The sequence below is a fragment of the Babylonia areolata genome, chromosome 7 (assembly GCF_041734735.1).
Source record: "Babylonia areolata isolate BAREFJ2019XMU chromosome 7, ASM4173473v1, whole genome shotgun sequence".
In the NCBI taxonomy this organism is placed as follows: domain Eukaryota; kingdom Metazoa; phylum Mollusca; class Gastropoda; order Neogastropoda; family Buccinidae; genus Babylonia; species Babylonia areolata.
In genome coordinates this window covers 455205-478060 of record NC_134882.1, presented here as the reverse complement: position 1 = coordinate 478060, position 22856 = coordinate 455205, and the positions used below count along the sequence as shown (strand labels likewise).

Below are 22856 nucleotides of genomic sequence, written 5' to 3'. Positions count from 1 at the left end.
ATATATATATATATATATATATATATATATATATATACAGTGTGATATATATATATATATTCTTTTTTTTTCTTAAGAAGAAGAAGAAAATGAACATTATGTATCAGTTTGTTTGTGTAATTGTCAGAGTGGATTTCTTCTAGTTCTACAAAAATTTTCCCAGGACAGAATTCAGTTTTGTTACAATGGGTTCTTTTACAGTGTGCCAAGTGCGTCAGTGGTGTAATCTGGACGTCAGTTTATCGTCTCATCACAATGACAAGATGCATGTTGGATTTTTCAAACTTGGGAGAATGGGCGAGAGTGGGATTCAAACCCAGACCCTCACAGACTCTGAATTGGTATTTTGCCACCTTCTCCTTTATCACGAATGCACAAAAAAAAGAAAAAGAAAAAAAAGATCTAACTGTATGTCTATCTATCTATAGATGTAACTGTCTAGCTCTCTCTCTTCTATCTATCTATCTTTATATATCTATCTATCTATAGACCTTGTTCGTCAGAAAAAAATTAGAGTAATTTGCCCTTGATTAAGCCGGAAAGAGAATTCGTGGGAACTGAGTCTCCAAAGTGAATGTTGCGAGTTCGTCGATTGTACTTGTGTAAATGCTTCACAGTGGGTCTGGGGAAAACGGGAGGAAAGAAGTGCTGTGTGTCCTGTTCGAACTTCAAAGGAAAAAAAGGTGACATAACAACGAATACCAGCCACAAACCGATTGCAAAGAGCGCGGCGAGCTCAGAATCACTTCGTGAACTGAAAGGACCGCACCCTCAGTGGCGATGATATCCCTTCACTTTTTACGAACAAGGTCTTCAGAACAAGCACGGTATGTGATATTTTGAATCGAATATTCATTTTTTTATGTTTCAAAATATATTTGTTTCAATACAACAGCCAAGCCTAAGAATGTTTTGGGTCAGGTTTCTCAAAGAGGGATGATTATACTGTCTTCATTTCTCACACACTTATCTGCCAAATGTTTGAATCCAAAAGCACAATTTAACCTTTAAAACGGAGAATTACAGTACACCAGCTGGTCGGCGTCACCAGTCAACTGGATTTTTTTTGTGTGTTTTTTTTTGTTTGGTTGGTTTTTTTGTGGTCACATTCTTAGCTGTGATATTTATTCAGCACAGATATATGCATCTCTGACACATAGTACAAAACTGACTAGTGTACCCCTGAAACAAACATTACAAAACATTTCCACTATACAACATTTGTCAGCACATATTTCTTTCAAGTGGAAATGCTTGCACATTTTCAGAAAGTGCTGTTATAATGATAGTGAGACAGTGAGATCCTTGCTACTTCCACAGGCAATGTGAATGTTCACAGACACACACACACACACGTGCGCGTGCGTGTACACACACGCACACACACACACACACACACACACAGATAGATAGATAGATAGATAGATAAAGCATAGTTATTGTTGCAGATTTAAACAACTCACTGGCTTGAGATTCTGCACATGCATGATGCAGTGAATAGATCTGACACATTTTGGGGGTTGTATGGAGTTTGACTGAAAATGTGTAACTAAAACAAATGTCATAACATTCAAGCTATAATTATATATTCTTTTCTTTCTATTGTCACAGCTGTCAGATGTGCAAGTCCAAGAAGACATCACTGATACTTCTGCATCAGCAGTGGAAACCAATGCTGCTGACAGCAAATTGAGTAATTTTATAAAATTTTACAAATTTGGAAGTGAAAATATGTAATGATCTGACAACTTTGCTTCCCCCTTTACACCAATCTGACACTGATGGTACAGTGAAAGATGATTTATTAGGGCCTTGAATGCTGTTTTGTCATAAAATTTAGACTGAAGGGGGGTTACAGTAGTGGGTGTCAATTTGTAGAGTGTGTGTGTGTATGTCAGTTGAGAGTGGATTGATTCAGGTGGATCATTGGTATTGACAAATTGTTTAAGACAGTCAGATTATCATCTGTGTATGAAGATTTTTTTAAAGCTCTCATCTTAGGAATTGTGGAGTTTGAATGCTCCTGATATTTTTTTCATACTGATGTGAACAAATATTGCAACTGTTTATTATATATACTGTTTATATTTATCTGATATAATGTTGATTTATATGCAATATATACATCATTTGTATACAAGAGATAATTTGGTTTCAACAGCCAAAGCTTATAGTCCCACTGCTTACTAATGATATTGATCATATGGTGCATTTAAACAAGACTTCAGAAACTGTAGCTGTGATTTTTCTTCTTTTTTTCTTCTTCTCTTTGAGGGAGAAAAGTGGGAGGTGTGTGCCTGGTGGGGGTCGGGGGGGGTGGGGTGGGGGTGGGGGGGTGTTGCATTGTGGTTCAGACCAGTTAAGATTCACTGCAGAGTTTTGTTTGTTTCTTTCTGATCATGGAAAAATAATCAAAACTTTGTGAATGTAGACATTGCACTTCAATATAGATGTATATCACATGCGCGTGCGCACAAGCACACATGCACAACATCCAAAACTGAATGGTGCTCACATCATAAATAACTCAAATTGTTGGACAGTTGTTCATTGTTTAGTATTTAGGTATGAATGAATGATAAACAAAAAAAGTACATATCTTAAAGTGATTTTCTTCAAGTCTGTGTTTGACTCAAACCTGTTTACACTGCATTTTGTAAACAGTCCAAATTTGATTGTACAGATTTGAGAACAAGCAATAAACAAATGAATATATATATATATATATATATATATATATATATATATATATATATATATATATATATACATTCTAAAAAAAAAAATACAGGAAATTAAAAAAAAAACTGAGCTGGGGCATGCAAATGTAAATAGATGCACAACCAGTTTCTAAAAAAATGGCATCAAAGAGAAAGCTGGTATGTATGCGTTAATCCTTTGGCCAGTTGTTAGATACAATGAACTTACAGGTTTCCATAAAAGAAATACATATTTTAACCTGGTGAAAGCACAGACATATCCATTTTGGGTAAACAGGCCAGTTGATTGTACCAAACTGGTGTGTCTGAATGTCTGGGAGTCAGGGTCTTGTGAAGACTTATCAATGCATGTCATCTGTAGTGATGTATGAGTGAGTACTGTATGCACACATGCATGCATGCTACACCGTAAGATGAAATCATTCTTTACTTGCAGTTAATCATCAATGTAACTGTGATGAAACACACATGAATCAGTCTTGATGGTGATTATTTAATCAAATTCCATGCACAACTCCACCACTCTTCTCCCCACAATTTCCATGCTAAACTGCACCCCTCATTTCCCCACAGATTTCCATGCTAAACTGCACCACTCATTTCCCCACAGATTTCCATGCTCAACTCCAAGACTCTCAACCCCACAATATGTATTAAAGCTACTCCAATTAAAAAAAAAAAAAAGTAATGTGATTGAAAAGCCAGAAAAAGATCTAATTCATTGGAACAGCAATGGCCATTTTCTCAAGTCTGAAATCTGTTTTTAGAAGGTGTGCATGCGCGCGCGCACACACACACACACACACACACACTCACTCACTCACTCACTCACTCACTCACTCACTCCGCACTCACTCACTCATACAATGTAGCAAAATATGAAATGCTAGAATGTATATATAGATTCTGAATGAATGGGTCACACACAGGAGCGATATTTTATTCTTCAGTTCAGTTGTTAAAAATCTGCGGAAGGTTGATGTCGCCCCAGGGTGAAGGGGCTGAACTTTTCACAGACTTCCGGTTTCCTAACGAACAAGGTCTATATAGATCTATATGAATACAGATGTATACATAAATATATATGCTACTGGTAACCTGGATCTCAGTACTACCTGTCACAGGGTCGGATTGCTGGCGACTAACCAGCACCCCCACCAGTCCTCTCAGGAGGATGGTGAGGAGGGTGGCTAGACACCCTGGTGGAATTAAATGACCCATCAAAGGGCGCCAGCTCTGGAGAGCTACCTGCGGTCACCTCGCTAAGGGAGTAAACCCTGACAGAAAATCCGGTGCAGGGCCCCAAAGGCGGTTGGATGGCAAACTTTGTCACTTTCTGGCAGGTCCTGTGGCCACGTTGGCACCAAAACGTAACAGCCTTGCTGTTCCTTTGGATCTGTCAGCGAGATGGAGAGGGGGGACAAGCTGCATGAGCAACAGCCTGTCTTCCACATTACATTGCCCAGGTTTATATCCGTCCATCTATCCATAAACACCTTGCACCAACAACCTGGAGAGGACACTCCAGCTTCGCTACTAGCACTAGTGTTGGAACAACACATGAAGCAACAGTTACCGGTTATAAGTTAGCGCCCAGTTGGCGTAGAACCGATGCCAGGGGTTGCTTTTGACGGTGGGAGACTCGCGTCCCACTGGACAGCTACCGCCCGTTCAAGCTGGGCAGCCCCCAGCCAATTAGGTGCTGTTCCGCCGCGACCAGCCTTCTTCTATGGGTGTATGAAGATTAGGAGAATATCCGACAAGCAGGTCGTTAATTTCCGCACCAGGCAAAAAGAAAACTTCAAACGGATCAACAATAAAACTGGCCTGTTGGAATGTCCGGACAGTGATGCCTGGGCTCTCCCAAGATCTGCAAGACATCAGTGACGCCAGAAAGACGGCCGTCATAAACAGCGAGCTGAAGAGGCTAAATGTGGACATTGCCACTCTGCAGGAAACACGGCTGGCTGACTCAGGAACACAAAAGGAGAGGGATTACACCTTCTGGCAAGGAAAGAGCTCTGATGCCCAAGAGAGTACAGAGTAGGCTTTGCAGTCAGGAACACCCTGCTGAACATGATCGAACCAGGCAGCGGCGGTTCAGAATAACTGCTGACTCTCAGCCTCAACACCTCCCAAGACGCCAAGGATGAGTTCTACGAAAATCTCGCATCAACCATAAGGAACATCCCAAGGACAGAACATCTTGTTCTCCTGGGCGACTTCAATGCCAGAGTGGGTGCAGACAACGATTCGTGGCCCTCCTGTCTTGGTTCCTTTGAAGTGGGGAAAATGAATGAGAACGGACAGCGACTACTTGAGTTTTGTGCCTGCCATGAACTATGCATCGCCAACTCCTTCAAGACGAAGCCCCAACACAAAGTCTCCTGGAGGCACCTGCGCTCAAAACATTGGCACCAGCTGGATCTGATCCTAGTAAGCCTTCTCCACACTTGCTCTTACCACAGCGCAGACTAAACACGGACCACTCTCTGGTATGCTGCAAGATCAGACTGCAACCAAAGAAGTTCCACTGCTCAAAGAAACAAGGGAACTCTCACATTGATGTCAGCTAGATGTCTCAGCCAGACCTTGTAGAACAGTTCACATAGGCCTTTGAGACTTTGATGCATTGCAGCTCAGAGACTGCCACAGAAAGATGGGAAACGCTATGAGACACCATGCACCGCATTGCTTTGGCCACCTTTGGGAAGAAAACCGCGAAGTCCCACAACTGGTTTGAAGCCAAATCATCAGAGACCACTATTGAGGACAAGCCCGCTGCACTCACTGAGTACAGACGGTCACCCAGTGAGTAGAACCTGCAAATCCTCAGGGCCGCCAAGAGTAATGTTCAGCTTGGCAGGCGATGTGCAAATGAGTACTGGACAGAGCTCAGCGAAGAGATACAGAATGCTGCTGAAAGAGGCAACATCCGAGGGATGTATGATTGCATCAAGAAGGCACTGGGACCAACACAGAGCAAGACTGCCCCCTTCAAATCCTCCACTGGGAAAGTAATCAACGATCCTGGCCAGCAGATGGAGAGATGGGCGGAACACTACTCCGACCTCTACTCTACAGAAAACATAGTGTCCAATCCAGCCCTCGATGCCATCAAGTGCATGCTGGTCATGGAAGAACTTGACGCAGAGCCAACTGAGGACGAACTCAACAAGGCCATTAACAGCCTGACATCAAGCAAGGCACCTGGCAGCGACGGAATTCCCCCAGACCTCATTAAACACTGCAAGACTACTCTTCTGCATCCTCTGCACATAGTCCTCTGTCAATGCTGGAATGAGGGAGCTGTACCGCAGGACATGAGGGACGCCAAGATCATCACCCTGTACAAAAACAAGGGCGAAAGGAGCGACTGCAACAAATACAGAGGCATCTCGCTTCTCAACATTGTAGGCAAATTCTTCGCTAGGGTCCTAATCTGCCTGCAGAAACTGGCCGAACGCGTTTACCCGGAATCACAGTGCGGTTTTCGAGCAGAGAGATCCACGGTAGACATGATCTTCATCCTTCGCCAAGTCCAGGAGAAGTGTAGAGAGCAGAGGATGCCCCTGTATGTTGCATTCATTGACCTCACCAAGGCCTTTGACCTAGTCAGCAGAGACGGCCTTTTCAGGGCTCTTCGAAAGATCGGTTGACCCCCGAAACTGCACAGCTTGACTGAGTCCTTCCACTCCAACATGAAAGGGACGGTGCAGTTTAATGGTGACCTCTCCAAGCCCTTCGATGTACGCAGCGGTGTCCTCGCCCCCACCCTATTTGGAATCTTCTTTGCTCTTCTCCTGATGCATGCGTTCAGCATAGCGCAAGAAGGGATATACCTGCGGACCAGATCAGATGGCAGGCTCTTCAGTTTATAAATGAGCAGTAATAATAATAATGATATAATAATGGTATTTATAGAGTGCTGAATCTTATGCATAGACAAATTAAAGCGCTTTCGCACCAGTCATTCACACGCATGCATAACTAAAACTGGAGAAACTGAAGACAAGGAAGAGGCAGGGAAGGGAGGCTATTTTGGGAAGAGGTGGGTTTTAAGGCCAGACTTGAAAGAGCTGAGTGTGGAGACTTGACGAAGTGAAAGAGGAAGTTCATTCCAATTGCAAGGTCCAGAGACAGAGAAAGAACGGCGGCCAACAGTGGAGAGTTTGAGTCTGGGTATGCGTAAGCAGAGTGGATCCTAAGCTGATCGTAGTGAGCGAGATGGAGTGTAAAGGTGAAGGCAGCCACAGAGATAGGAAGGGGCTGATCTGTGAATACATTTATAACATAGAGTGCTGATCTTGTACTTTATTCGGTGTGAGACGGGGAGCCAATGGAGATGTTGCAAAAGAAGAGTGGTGTGCTCAGATCTTTTCTTTTTGAGGACGAGTCGGGCAGCAGAGTTTTATATGCGCAGAAGGGACTGAATGGATGAAGCAGGCAAACCAGACAATAGAGAGTTACAGTAATCAAGGCGAGAGAGAATGAGAGAAACGACAAGTCTAGATGTTGCGTCAATGGACAGATATTTCCGGATGGAACTGATGCGCTGCAATTGACAGTAGCAGGATTGACATGTCTGACTGATAAATTTTTGCATGGACAGTGTGTTGTCAAGGACAACGCCGAGGTTCCTGACTGAACTGGAAAGAGGGATGGATGTACTGCCAAATTTGATTGTGTCAGTTGTGATGGAAGAGAGTTTTTGTTTAGTTCCTATGATCATTGCTTCAGTTTTGTCCGCGTTCAATTGTAATTTATTTAGAGTCGTCCGATTTTGGATGTTCAGGAAGCAGTTGGATGTTTCTTGCAAGAGCGACGACAGTTTTTTCGGGGGTATCACTCTTCAGGAGTTGAGTGTCATCAGCATAAGAATGATGACTGACATCATGGCGGTTGATAATTTCACACATATAAATGTCCCTCCCTGACAGACACACACACACTGGCATTAAATATCAACTGCACTAAAAACAGAATTGCATAAGCATTAAAATATTTCTTATTTTCTAACATAGAATTCTGTTCGGACATACTAACGCGTCTACACACTTACACACGCGTACCAGAGCACCGTAACCACATAAACACATGCACGCACGCGCGCACACACACACACACACACACACACACACACACACACGCACGCACGCACGCAAGCGCGCGCGCGCGCGCCCATTAAAAATAACCAGATAGAAAAAAATGACATCACATCCAAGACCGAAACTACATAAAATACACAATGCATTAAAACATGACTTCAAAAGTACTAGCACAAAGATACTTGCCAACAAGCATACTTTGGTTTAACCATTCCGCCCAGAACAAAAATGCTTACGGAAAAGGTAAGTTTTCAGATCTGACTTAAAGGAATGTAGATCAGAGGAATTTCTAAGAGAGAAGGTAGAGAGTTCCACACTTGGGGAACCTGAGCTCAGAAAGACCTGTTTCCAGCGCATTTCAGATTAGTCCTTGGAACTTTAAGCAGCTTTTCAGAACTGGATCTTAATGTTCTGTGCGGTTCATATGTTTCCGATACAGAGGAGAGATACAATGGAAGAGATTTGTCAAAAAGTTGGAAGGCGAGTGTTGCTAACTTATAGTGAATACGGGACTCAATTGGAATTGTCCAGGAAAGGGGCGGAGTCAGGCAGGAAAGAGGTGGAGTCAGGCAGGAAAGGGGTGGAGTCAGGCAATCACTGGGTCTCTCCCAGTAAGGACATCTTCGAACCAGCTGTCAAGGTGGGTTCTGTGTGGGTTCTCAATAAAAGTTTAAAAGATATTGCCAGACCTTGAAGATTTCTTACTGAGTTTGCTTGAGTGCACCTTTGCATGTGTGTATATCTGTCATTCTGTGTGCGTGCATTTGTCAGCATATTTGTTGATGTGTATGTGCGTGTGTGGCTGTTTAGAAACAGTTGAAGATGTTTTTAGGTTTGTTTTATGGAAAAACCAAAATGTTGACGTGAGAAAAGTCTATCTTGAAAGATTGAACGTATGAATGATTGGTGAGTGCATTTATTTGTCTCTACACAAGAGTCATGTCAGGTCAGGGGCATAGCCCTTGTTACTGGTACCATGTAACCCAGTACTACCTGCCGCATGTGAAGTCTTCCAGTGTTGTGTTCCGTCATGTTCCATTGTTGTAACTATTCTCTTGTGCTCTGTTCTACTTCACTGTCTGTTACGTTTTTTTAATTTTTGTTGTTGTTTTTGTTTTGTTTTTTACTTCTGCTGTCTCGTCTTTGGTTTGTATCTCTCTCTCTCTCTCTCTCTCTCTCTCTCTTTGTGTGTTAATTCTTAGTTTATTTTGATATGATTTTATTCAAATTGTCTGCCCTCTGTGTACCTTTCATTTTATGATATTTTGAAAATATGTTTACTTATTTGTTTTTTAATGTTTAATTATTTCATTTCATTTCATTGCTAATGTTTTACACAAACCTGGGGTAGACTTCCAAAGCATGATCGTCGCGTTGGGTTTTGTAAAGGTCAAGGCATCTGCTCCTGTTTTTTGGTGGTGTTTTTGTTGTTTTGTTGTAAAGCTGATATGGTATAGCTTTGTAAAGCTGATATGGTATAGCTTTGTAAAGCTGATATGGTGTAGCTTATATCTGTTGCAGTCTGCAAGCTTAGACACGTCTTTGAAACTGGATTTTAAATCTCTCTTTCGTTCTGTCCTCCATTTCGTCTTTCCTCCTCCTTCTCTTCTGTCCTCCATGTCGTCTTTCCTCCTCCTCCTCTTCTGTCCTCCATGTCTCTTTCCTCCTCTTCTGTCCTCCATGTCGTCTTTCCTTCTCCTCCTCTTCTGTCCTCCATGTCTCTTTCCTTCTCTTCTGTCCTCCATGTCTCTTTCCTCCTCTTCTGTCCTCCATGTCGTCTTTCCTCCTCCTCCTCTTCTGTCCTCCATGTCGTCTTTCCTCCTCCTCCTCTTCTGTCCTCCATGTCGTCTTTCCTTCTCCTCCTCTTCTGTCCTCCATGTCGTCTTTCATCCTCTTCTGTCCTCCATGTCGTCTTTCCTCCTCCTCCTCTTCTGTCCTCCATGTCGTCTTTCCTCCTCCTCTTCTGTCCTCCATGTCGTCTTTCCTTCTCCTCCTCTTCTGTCCTCCATGTCGTCTTTCATCCTCTTCTGTCCTCCATGTCGTCTTTCCTCCTCCTCCTCTTCTGTCCTCCATGTCGTCTTTCCTCCTCCTCCTCTTCTGTCCTCCATGTCGTCTTTCCTCCTCCTCCTCTTCTGTCCTCCATGTCGTCTTTCCTCCTCTTCTGTCCTCCATGTCGTCTTTCCTCCTCCTCCTCTTCTGTCCTCCATGTCGTCTTTCCTCTTCTGTCCTCCATGTCGTCTTTCCTCCTCCTCCTCTTCTGTCCTCCATGTCGTCTTTCCTCCTCTTCTGTCCTCCATGTCATCTTTCCTCCTCTTCTGTCCTCTGTGTCATCTTTCCTCCTCTTCTGTCCTCCATGTCATCTTTCCTCCTCTTCTGTCCTCCATGTCGTCTTTCCTCCTCTTCTGTCCTCCATGTCGTCTTTCCTCCTCTTCTGTCCTCCATGTCGTCTTTCCTCCTCCTCCTCTTCTGTCCTCCATGTCGTCTTTCCTCCTCCTCCTCTTCTGTTCTCCATGTCGTCTTTCCTCCTCCTCCTCTTCTTCTGTCCTCCATGTCGTCTTTCCTTCTCCTCCTCTTCTGTCCTCCATGTCGTCTTTCCTCCTACTCCTCTTCTGTCCTCCATGTCGTCTTTCCTCCATGTCGTCTTTCCTCCTCCTCCTCTTCTGTCCTCCATGTCTTCTGTCCTCCATGTCGTCTTTCCTCCTCCTCCTCTTCTGTCCTCCATGTCGTCTTTTCTCCCCCATGTTGTCTTTCCTCCTCCTCCTCTTCTGTCCTCCATGTCGTCTTTCCTCCTCCTCCTCTTCTGTCCTCCATGTCGTCTTTCCTCCTCCTCCTCTTTCCTCCTCCTCCTCTTCTGTCCTCCATGTCGTCTTTCCTCCTGTTCTGTCCTCCATGTCGTCTTTCCTCCTGTTCTGTCCTCCATGTCGTCTTTCCTTCTCCTCCTCCTCTTCTGTCCTCCATGTCGTCTTTCCTCCTCCTCCTCCTCTTCTGTCCTCCATGTCGTCTTTCCTTCTCCTCCTCCTCTTCTGTCCTCCATGTCGTCCTTCCTCCTCTTCTGTCCTCCATGTCGTCTTTCCTCCTCCTCTTCTGTCCTCCATGTCGTCTTTTCTTCTTCTCCTCCTCCTCCTCTGTCCTCCATGTCGTCTTTCCTCCTCTTCTGTCCTCCATGTCGTCTTTCCTCTTCTGTCCTCCATGTCGTCTTTCCTCCTCCTCCTCTTCTGTCCTCCATGTTGTCTGTTCTCCTCCTCCTCTTCTGTCCTCCATGTTGTCTGTTCTCCTCCTCCTCCTCTGTCCTCCATGTCGTCTTTCCTCCTCTTCTGTCCTCCATGTCGTCTTTCCTCTTCTGTCCTCCATGTCATCTTTCCTCCTCCTCCTCCTCTTCTGTCCTCCATGTTGTCTTTCCTCCTCCTCCTCTTCTGTCCTCCATGTCGTCTTTCCTCCTCCTCCTCTTCTGTCCTCCATGTCGTCTTTCCTCCTCCTCCTCCTGTTCTGTCCTCCATGTCGTCTTTCCTCCTCCTCCTCTTCTGTCCTCCATGTCGTCTTTCCTCCTCCTCCTCCTCTTCTGTCCTCCATGTTGTCTTTCCTCCTCCTCCTCTTCTGTCCTCCATGTCGTCTTTCCTCCTCCTCCTCTTCTGTCCTCCATGTCGTCTTTCCTCCTCCTCCTCTTCTGTCCTCCATGTCGTCTTTCCTCCTCCTCCTCTTCTGTCCTCCATGTCGTCTTTCCTCCTCTTCTGTCCTCCATGTCGTCTTTCCTCCTCCTCCTCCTCTTCTGTCCTCCATGTCGTCTTTCCTCCTCCTCTTCTGTCCTCCATGTCGTCTTTTCTCCTCCTCCTCTTCTGTCCTCCATGTCGTCTTTCCTCCTCTTCTGTCCTGCATGTCGTCTTTCCTCCTCTTCTGTCCTCCATGTCATCTTTCCTCCTCCTCCTCTTCTGTCCTCCATGTCGTCTTTCCTCCTCTTCTGTCCTCAATATCGTCTTTCCTCCTCTTCTGTCCTCAATATCGTCTTTCCTCCTCTTCTGTCCTCCATGTCATTTTTCCTTCTCCTCCTTTTCTGTCCTCCATGTCGTCTTTCCTCCTCCTCCTCTTCTGTCCTCCATGTCGTCTTTCCTCCTCCTCCTCTTCTGTCCTCCATGTCGTCTTTCCTCCTCCTCCTGTTCTGTCCTCCATGTCCTCTTTCCTCCTCCTCCTCTTCTGTCCTCCATGTCTTCTGTCCTCCATGTCGTCTTTCCTCCTCTTCTGTCCTCCATGTTGTCTTTCCTCCTCCTCCTCTTCTGTCCTCCATGTCGTCTTTCCTCCTCCTCCTCTTCTGTCCTCCATGTCTTCTGTCCTCCATGTCGTCTTTCCTCCTCTTCTGTCCTCCATGTCGTCTTTCCTCCTCTTCCTCTTCTGTCCTCCATGTCGTCTTTCCTCCTCCTCCTCTTCTGTCCTCCATGTCTTCTGTCCTCCATGTCGTCTTTCATCCTCTTCTGTCCTCCATGTCGTCTTTCCTCCTCCTCCTCCTCTTCTGTCCTCCATGTCGTCTTTCCTCCTCCTCCTCTTCTGTCCTCCATGTCGTCTTTCCTCCTTCTCTTCTGTCATCCATGTCTTCTGTCCTCCATGTCGTCTTTCCTCCTCTTCTGTCCTCCATGTCGTCTTTCCTCCTCCTCCTCTTCTGTCCTCCATGTCGTCTTTCCTCCTCCTCCTCTTCTGTCCTCCATGTCGTCTTTCCTCCTCCTCCTCTTCTGTCCTCCATGTCGTCTTTCCTCCTCCTCTTCTGTCCTCCATGTCGTCTTTCCTCCTCCTCCTCTTCTGTCCTCCATGTCGTCTTTCCTCCTCTTCTGTCCTCCATGTCGTCTTTCCTCCTCCTCCTCTTCTGTCCTCCATGTCGTCTTTCCTCCTCTTCTGTCCTCCATGTCGTCTTTCCTCCTCCTCCTCTTCTGTCCTCCATGTCGTCTTTCCTCCTCCTCCTCTTCTGTCCTCCATGTCGTCTTTCCTCCTCTTCTGTCCTCCATGTCGTCTTTTCTCCTCCTCCTCTTCTGTCCTCCATGTCGTCTTTCCTCCTCTTCTGTCCTCCATGTTGTCTTTCCTCCTCCTCCTCTTCTGTCCTCCATGTCGTCTTTCCTCCTCTTCTGTCCTCTGTGTCGTCTTTCCTCCTCTTCTGTCCTCCATGTTGTCTTTCCTCCTCCTCCTCTTCTGTCCTCCATGTCGTCTTTCCTCCTCTTCTGTCCTCTGTGTCGTCTTTCCTCCTCTTCTGTCCTCTGTGTCGTCTTTCCTCCTCTTCTCCGTTTTGTTTCTGACTCTTCTGTCTTGTGTCCTTTCTTGTCCTTTCCTCTGTTCTATTGTCTCCTCCCCTGGTGTCACTGTTCTCTTCTTATTGTCTGTTATTTGTTCTTTGATCATCACTTCTTCAGGAGAAAGGTGGCAGAATGGTCTGGACGTTTCTCTGCCAGTTTCAGTGTCCAGGAGGGTCTGGCTTCCAACCTCTGTCTCGCACTTCCTCCCAAAATTTGACTGGAAAATCAAAGTGAACATCTCGTCATTTGGATGGAATGATAAACTGAGGATCTGCATGCAGAGAAAAACAACCCATGGCAATATAAGCATTGTCCTCTGGGAAAATTCTGTAGAACTCCACTCTTGTTATGTACACAATATACATGCATTCAAGGCCAGACTAGCGTTGTGTTATACTGCTGGACAGGCATCTGCCAGCACATGTGGTGTCGTGTGTGATGGATTTATCTGGATGCAGTGATACCTCATTGAGAAACTGAAACTGAAATTATCATCTTTTATTCTTCTTATTTCTTATTATCTATTTTCTCGTCTTTCATCTTTTCTTTCTTTAGGTCTCTTATCATCTGTTCTCCCCATTGTTTTCTCCACTTTCATTATCTCTTCTTTTTTTTTTCTTTTCTCTTTTCATTTTCTTTAATGTTTTCTTTTTTCATATTTTTAGTGCTGGCCACCAAATCACAGCCGATCTGAGGAAAGAGTTGTTCTCAGTTTCATGATGTCACTATTTCACAACGGCAGTTTGAGAACTATGAAAGCCTACTACAATGTACAGTAAGTTTTACCTTTTATTTTGTTGTTGGTTGTTGTTTTTTGTTGCTATTGTTGTTTTGTACTTTGTATATTCTTGTATATATTGTATTAGTGTTACTTAATTGTGAAATTTTGTATATTCTTGTATATATTGTATTAGTGTTACTTAATTGTGAAATTTTGATTGCTTTCCGTATGGAGTGCGAGCTACCATAGTGCTTGCAATCTTTTTTCTTGTGTGTGTGTGTGTGTGTGTGTGAGTGCACATGTTTTACGATCAGGGACAATTTTTTTGCTATGGGATCTTTTATGTGTGCTTACTTGTTGCACATAGAACCTTAGTTTATTATCTCGTCTGAAAGGCTGTCACGACTTGTTGCACATAGAACCTTAGTATCTCGTCTGAAAGACTGTCACGACTTTTTGCACATAGAACCTTGGCTTATTATCTTGTCTGAAAGACTGTCACGACTTGTTGCACATAGAACCTTAGTTTATTATCTCGTCTGAAAGACTGTCACGACTTGTTGCACATAGAACCTTAGTTTATTATCTCATCTGAAAGACTGTCACTCAGACCACCACAACATGTAGCGTAGGGTGAAGTGATTAAACTTCTGTGTTCATGTGCACTGACTCCCACATTTACTCATATGTGCAAGTGGGCTTTTCCATGTATGACTCATGTTACTGTGCCATGAAGGCAGGCAGTGGTTTCTCCACTGCAGTGGAAATTCATTTACAGTGTAGTCTTTAGTGAAGGACTGTGACTCTCAAACCAGTGGGCAAGATTGCACTGGCTCTTAGTGCTGCAGTCTTGGGGGCTAGTTTGCCTTTGGGAACCATCCCAATGCTGACTGTCCTAAAGCCCTCTTGGCTGAAAGAGTGGGGATGTAACTTGGGCAAGACACTCTCCACTATAATCAAATTGTAGCCCACATAGTTGTCTATTGCTGATGTGTTGGTCATAGTTGGACATGACTATCATATAGGAGGGCACGTCCAAACTGAACTGACCATGGTAGCAGAGCATGAACAATTTTTATATTAATTGTTTTCTCATTATTTTAGTGTTTAGTTCCACCCTGCTTTTATTATTATTTTTTATTAGTGGCATGAGCTCAGTATGTAATCTTTGTGATTATCATTGTTGTTCCTATGGTTTGTATTTCAAAATATGAATTCCTGCTTATGAGCTTTTTATTATTTTTGTTATGATTTTTGGACATGGTAAAAAAAATGTGTTGATTGTCATCCACAACTGTTTGCAGAGAGGGAGGTTTGAGAGTCATACGCTCATTTGTTTATGTTCGGGAAAAGGATCTCGGGAACTTTGCTGAAAAGGTAGTGTGTGCCATTTTTTGTGCTTTTACATGTTGTGATTTATGTTATTTAAAATGAATGTTTGTTGTTTATTTTCATATACTGCTCTTCCAGGTATTTCTTGCGGTACAGTGGCAATGAAGGTATGCTTTGTTCTGCACATTGATTTAATATGATCGGCACATGTTTGTGCATGTCAGAGTGAATGATTATGCTTGTGTGTGTATGTGTGTGTCTGTGTCTGTGTCTTTTTGTTTAAGTTGTGTGCATGCAGGCATGCATATGGTACAAAGAAAGTGCACAGAAGTTTCATTGCATGAAGACATGACAGAAACATTCATTTGTGTATTTACCAAGCTAAAATGGAACAGATTCTGCTTGCTTTCTTGTTGTGACTGATCACAAGGAATGGTGCAGACTGAAGTGATTTTTTGTTTCTGTTCACAGAATGGTCTGCCAGTGATAGCTGAAAACTGCCCTGCATGCTTTGAAGCTCTGAAGGTTGGTCATGTACAGTCACTGAAGGGAAGGGAAAATGCATTATCACAACTTGCAAACGCATAGAAAAATACTTCTCAATATCACAGCTTGCAAACGCATAGAAAAATACTTCTCATTATCACAGCTTGCAAACTCATAGAAAAATGCTTTTCCTTATCACAGCTTGCAAACTCATAGAAAAATGCTCTTCATTATCACAACTTGCAAGCTCATTGAAAAATGCTCCTATCAGCACACTTTGCAAACTCACAGAATAGTGCTCCTCATTGTCACAGCTTGCAAACTCAGAGAAAATACTCCTCATTAGCACACCTTGCAAACTTATAGAAAAATGCTCCTCATTATCACTACTTGCAGACTCACAGAAAAATGCTCCTCCTTATCACAACTAGCAAACTCATAGAAAAATGCTCATTGTTGTCGCAGCTTGCAACCTAATAGAAAAATGCTCTTCATTATCACAACTTGCAAACTCATAGAAAAATGCTCCTCATTATCACTACTTGCAAACTCAGAAAAATGCTCCTCCTTATCACAACTAGCAAACTCACAGAAAAATGCTCCTCCTTATCACAACTAGCAAATTCATAGAAAAATGCTCATTATTATCACAACTTGCAGACCCTCAGCACAGCTTGCAAACTCACAGAAAAATGCTCATTGTTGTCACAGCTTGCAACCTAATAGAAAAATGCTCATCATTGTCACAACTTGCAAACAAAAAGAATAATGTTCTCATTTTCACAACTTGCAAAACTCAGTAAGTGACCCATGAGTGGAGTCAAGTAAGGTCTGGAGAGAAATCAGCTCATGACATGTAGCTTATAATGCAAATAAATATACACTGAAGAGAAGTGTACACGTTCAGTTATATTTGTTTCGCCTTTGCAAGTTAAGACAAGCATTACACTGGGTGGGTTTGTACATGACTGATTAGTTCAATTTGGCCTTTCTGAAATGTTTGTGGCACTGCAGACAGTTTTTTGGTTGTTGTTGTTTTTAAACATTTAGAGGAATCACGTAGAATTACATTGAGAAACTGAACTGAACTCAGGAGTGCAATAGCCGAATGGTTAAAGCGATGGACTTTCAATCTGAGGGTCCTGGAATCGACTCTTGGTGGCGCCAGGTGGGTAAAGGGTGGAGATTTTTCTGATCTCCCAGGTCAACATATGTGCAGACCTGCCAGTGCCTGAACCCCCTTTGTGTATGTACGCACACAGAAGATCAAATACACATGTTAAAGATCCTGTAATCCATGTCAGCGTTCGGTGGGTTGTGGAAACAAGAACATACCCAGCATGCACACCCCCGGAAACAGTATGGCTGCCTACATGGTGGAGTAGATAAACAAAATGGTCATACACGTAAAATGTTAAATGTTTGTTTGAGTGTGTATGAATCAGAATCAGAATCAAAATCAATTTTAATGTCAATTAAACCTGAACAAGGTTTATAAGACATGCATGCATGAATGTGTGCGTGCCTGAAATCTGATTGAATGACACAGGAAACAAATGATGAGCACCCAATGGCAGCCATCAGTCGACTCTACCCAGGTAGGCAGCCTGTTGTGTAAATGACCCTGTATTTGTAAAGTGCTTAGAGCTTGGTCTCTGACCGAGGATAGGCGCTATATAAGTATCCATATCAATCAATCAATCAGTCGATTGTGCGGTTTCCTTATCGTCAGACACCTGAAAGAGGTGTGGTTTGCTTATCATCAGACCCCTGAAAGAGGTGTGGTTTGCTTATCATCAGACACCTGAAAGAGGTGTGGTTTGCTTATCATCAGACACCTGAAAGAGGTGCGGTTTCAGACACCTGAAAGAGGTGTGCTTTCCTTATCGTGAGACCCCTGAGAGGTGTGGTTTCCTTACCGTCAGACACCTGAAAGAGGTGTGCTTTCCTTATTGTGAGACCCCTGAAAGAGGTGTGCTTTCCTTATCGTGAGACCCCTGAAAGAGGTGTGCTTTCCTTATCGTCAGACACCTGAAAGAGGTGTGCTTTCCTTATCAATACCTTTCGATACTTGATCCAGAAGACCACCAGTCTTTACCATGGGCAGACATAACAGTGAAAATTAGTGTAGATGGAGATCCACAGGACTGCACTTTCCACAGGGAAGGCTTTTATGTGGACCCTTCTCCCATCCCTGAAAGAGATGTGGTTTACCACTTACCCTCAGCACTCTTTGGACCACCACCCTTCATGCCTCAACCAAGGACAGACATAAAAGTGAAAGCCAGTGTTCATGGAAATCCACAGACTCCTTCCTGAAAAACTACTCCATGTAAAACTGGCTGAATGGTTCTGCTGATGTCCCACCTCTACCTCTGTGTACTGGTTGGTTGACTGGCCACCTCTACCTCTGTGTACTGGTTGGTTGGCTGGCCACCTCTACCTCTGTGTACTGGTTGGTTGGCTGGCCACCTCTACCTCTGTGTACTGGTTGGTTGACTGGCTGAATGGTTCTGCTGATGTCCCACCTCTACCTCTGTGTACTGGTTGGTTGACTGGCCACCTCTACCTCTGTGTACTGGTTGGTTGGCTGGCCACCTCTACCTCTGTGTACTGGTTGGTTGACTGGCTGAATGGTTCTGCTGATGTCCCACCTCTACCTCTGTGTACTAGTTGGTTGACTGGCCACCTCTACCTCTGTGTACTGGTTGGTTGACTGGCCACCTCTACCTCTGTGTACTGGTTGGTTGACTGGCCACCTCTACCTCTGTGTACTGGTTGGTTGACTGGCCACCTCTACCTCTGTGTACTGGTTGGTTGACTGGCCACCTCTACCTCTGTGTACTGGTTGGTTGACTGGCTGAATGGTTCTGCTGATGTCCCACCTCTACCTCTGTGTACTGGTTGGTTGACTGGCCACCTCTACCTCTGTGTACTAGTTGGTTGACTGGCCACCTCTACCTCTGTGTACTGGTTGGTTGACTGGCCACCTCTACCTCTGTGTACTAGTTGATTGACTGGCCACCTCTACCTCTGTGTACTGGTTGGTTGACTGGCCACCTCTACCTCTGTGTACTAGTTGATTGACTGGCTGAATGGTTCTGCTGATGTTGCACCTCTACCTCTGTGTACTGGTTGGTTGACTGGCCACCTCTACCTCTGTGTACTGGTTGGTTGACTGGCCACCTCTACCTCTGTGTACTGGTTGGTTGACTGGCTGAATGGTTCTGCTGATGTCCCACCTCTACCTCTGTGTACTGGTTGGTTGACTGGCTGAATGGTTCTGCTGATGTCCCACCTCTACCTCTGTGTACTGGTTGGTTGACTGGCCACCTCTACCTCTGTGTACTAGTTGGTTGACTGGCCACCTCTACCTCTGTGTACTAGTTGGTTGACTGGCCACCTCTACCTCTGTGTACTAGTTGGTTGACTGGCCACCTCTACCTCTGTGTACTAGTTGGTTGACTGGCCACCTCTACCTCTGTGTACTAGTTGGTTGACTGGCCACCTCTACCTCTGTGTACTGGTTGGTTGACTGGCCACCTCTACCTCTGTGTACTGGTTGGTTGACTGGCCACCTCTACCTCTGTGTACTAGTTGGTTGACTGGCCACCTCTACCTCTGTGTACTGGTTGGTTGACTGGCCACCTCTACCTCTGTGTACTGGTTGGTTGGCTGGCCACCTCTACCTCTGTGTACTAGTTGGTTGACTGGCCACCTCTACCTCTGTGTACTGGTTGGTTGACTGGCCACCTCTACCTCTGTGTACTGGTTGGTTGACTGGCCACCTCTACCTCTGTGTACTGGTTGGTTGACTGGCCACCTCTACCTCTGTGTACTAGTTGGTTGACTGGCCACCTCTACCTCTGTGTACTGGTTGGTTGGCTGGCCACCTCTACCTCTGTGTACTAGTTGGTTGACTGGCCACCTCTACCTCTGTGTACTGGTTGGTTGACTGGCCACCTCTACCTCTGTGTACTGGTTGGTTGACTGGCCACCTCTACCTCTGTGTACTGGTTGGTTGACTGGCTGAATTGGTTTTGTTTTCTTTAAGAAAGGAGCATGGTTGACTGGTCAAGTTTTGTGTTTCTGCTGTGTACCAAACTCAAGGAACACATGGTTAGTTCGTTAACTTTACACTGTGTACCACATGGAAAGAACATACAGGGGGGTGGTTCAGTTTTGTCTTTACACTGTGTACCAAACTCAAAAGAACACATGGTCCGTTGGTTGGTTGATTAAGTTTTGTGTTTATACCATTTACCTAACTCCAGAAACGCATGATTTGTTCGTGAAGGTGGTGGGTTTTTTGTTGTTGTTGTTGTTGTTTTTTGTTTTTGTTTTTACTGTGTACCAACTCTAGGAACACACGGTTGGTTGGTTAAGTTTTGCATTTCTACTGTGAAGCAAACTCAAGGACAATATGATTGGTGAAGATTTGTGTTTACACCACATAGCAAACTTAGGGAATGCATGGTTGGTGAAGTTTAGCGTTTACACAGAGTACATAAATATGTCATTATTAGGAGTTGGTTCCTTATATTGTTCATTTGATTCACTATTAAATCTGATAGCAAGCTGTTCGGGGGTTAATCCATCATTATTGCATGTTTTGGCAAACATATATGCAAAAGTCTCTGCTTTTTCTAAAGAGGTAGGGAAACATTTCCCATTAACTTTTATAGGATATTCTTGAAAAGATAACCCATTTTTCATATCATTAACTCTCTTCTATACTTTCTTTGTATCTTTGTAATCTGAAACTTCTTAAATACAATAATTAGACCAATATTGTCTTTTGACTTGAGCAACAACTCTGTTGCAATGATTTTTGGCATTCCTCATTTCTTCATGGGATTGCTCCCCCCTGTCCTTTAGTCTTTGCTTGTCAATGTCCGTGTTCTAATCATTTTTAAATTCCTTACTATCCTTTAACCATTGTTTAAAAGCCTTCTTTTTAAGTTCAACAGCCTGTGCACACGCTTGGTTCCACCAAATATTACCACTATGCTTTCCTTTTCTGGCGGGTGTTGTGTTTGTTCTCCCTACAATTAATGACAGTCTGTTGTAACGCCATACAATTAATGACAGTCTGTTGTAACGCCACAGTCAGGCACCTGTGGCCAGGTAAATTTGATGCAGTGTGAACTTGGTTGGAATCCCACCCAGCCTGTCCAGTCCTAGACTTTCCTGTACCATAAGGTGGTGAAAATCCCAGTCTGTCCAGTCCTAGACTTTCCTGTACCATAAGGTGGTGAAAATCCCAGTCTGTCCAGTCCTAGACTTTCCTGTACCATGAGGAAGGTGGTGAAAATCCCAGTCTGTCCAGTCCTAGACTTTCCTGTACCATGAGGAAGGTGGTGAAAATCCCAGTCTGTCCAGTCCTAGACTTTCCTGTACCATGAGGAAGGTGGTGAAAATCCCAGCCTGTCCAGTCCTAGACTTTCCTGTACCATGAGGAAGGTGGTGAAAATCCCAGCCTGTCCAGTCCTAGACTTTCCTGTACCATGAGGAAGGTGGTGAAAATCCCAGCCTGTCCAGTCCTAGACTTTCCTGTACCATGAGGAAGGTGGTGAAAATCCCAGCCTGTCCAGTCCTAGACTTTCCTGTACCATGAGGAAGGTGGTGAAAATCCCAGTCTGTCCAGTCCTAGACTTAACTGTACCATGAGGAAGGTGGTGAAAATCCCAGTCTGTCCAGTCCTAGACTTTCCTGTACCATGAGGAAGGTGGTGAAAATCCCAGTCTGTCCAGTCCTAGACTTTCCTGTACCATGAGGAAGGTGGTTAAAATCCCAGCCTGTCCAGTCCTAGACTTTCCTGTACCATGAGGAAGGTGGTTAAAATCCCAGTCTGTCCAGTCCTAGACTTTCCTGTACCATGAGGAAGGTGGTGAAAATCCCAGCCTGTCCAGTCCTAGACTTTCCTGTACCATGAGGAAGGTGGTGAAAAAACACAGTACAAGAAACCTTTTTCTACAAAGGAATATTCACTGCCATTCTCTTCTGTTGACAGTCAAAGACTGAAGTCCTTCGGGATCAACACCATGACTGCTATTGTATGTTTCTTGTTATATGTTATATGCAACATCCACGATTTTCCCCCAGACGACTGAAGGGTGTGGACGTTCACTCCACCAGTCACACAGAGGAGCAGAGGGGAAGAAATGTGGATACAGTTGGGTAATGTGATTACAAATAACATGTGAATATCTGCTGTATGACTCAAACCTATCAGTTTTTGTTCGCTCACCCCATCAAACCAGTCCCCTGGTCCTCTGTCTCTCTCCAGGCCACACCACTGTCCTGTGCTAAACTGGCTGCATGTTTGCATCAACATTGCTCAGCCTCATACTTTCTGCAACGCAGATGAACACCTTCAGAAAAGTCGACATTGGAGTCAGCTTCAAGTACTGTATGTATAGCAAGGCGTTAACACCTTTCAACTCAGACTGCACAATCCCTGCTGTTCTCATCAGACTGCACAATCCCTGCTGTTCTCATCAGACAGCACAATCCTGCTGTTCTCATCAGACTGCACAATCCCTGCTGTTCTCATCAGACTGCACAATCCTGCTGTTCTCATCAGACAGCATAATCCCTGCTGTTCTCATCAGACTGCACAATCCCTGCTGTTCTCATCAGACTGCACAATCTTGCTGTTCTCATCAGACTGCACAATCCTGCTGTTCTCATCAGACAGCACAATCCTGCTGTTCTCATCAGACTCCAGAATCCCTGCTGTTCTCATCAGACTGCACAATCTTGCTGTTCTCATCAGACAGCACAATCCCTGCTGTTCTCATCAGACACCAGAATCCCTGCTGTTCTCATCAGACTCCAGAATCCCTGCTGTTCTCATCAGACTGCACAATCTTGCTGTTCTCATCAGACAGCACAATCCCTGCTGTTCTCATCAGACAGCATAATCCCTGCTGTTCTCATCAGACAGCACAATCCTGCTGTTCTCATCAGACTCCAGAATCCCTGCTGTTCTCATCAGACAGCACAATCCCTGCTGTTCTCATCAGACTGCACAATCTTGCTGTTCTCATCAGACTGCACAATCCTGCTGTTCTCAGACAGCATAATCCCTGCTGTTCTCATCAGACAGCATAATCCCTGCTGTTCTCATCAGACAGCATAATCCCTGCTGTTCTCATCAGACAGCACAATCCCTGCTGTTCTCATCAGACAGCATAATCCCTGCTGTTCTCATCAG

At 44.4% G+C, this 22856-nt stretch overlaps 1 protein-coding gene across 1 annotated transcript in view; it reads left to right on the top strand.

Annotated features, from left to right (window-relative positions):
• The first annotated feature begins 576 nt into the window (after positions 1–576).
• Positions 577–22856, top strand: part of LOC143283638 (tRNA-cytidine(32) 2-sulfurtransferase-like) — a 30437-nt gene continuing 8157 nt past the window's right edge. Inside the window, exons 1-6 of the mRNA XM_076589824.1 lie at positions 577–827; positions 1612–1693; positions 8360–8468; positions 13764–13873; positions 15124–15196; positions 15623–15676. Of these exons, the coding sequence (XP_076445939.1) occupies positions 13815–13873; positions 15124–15196; positions 15623–15676 (186 nt within the window). The 5' untranslated portion in view covers positions 577–827; positions 1612–1693; positions 8360–8468; positions 13764–13814. The remainder of the gene's footprint in view (positions 828–1611; positions 1694–8359; positions 8469–13763; positions 13874–15123; positions 15197–15622; positions 15677–22856) is intronic.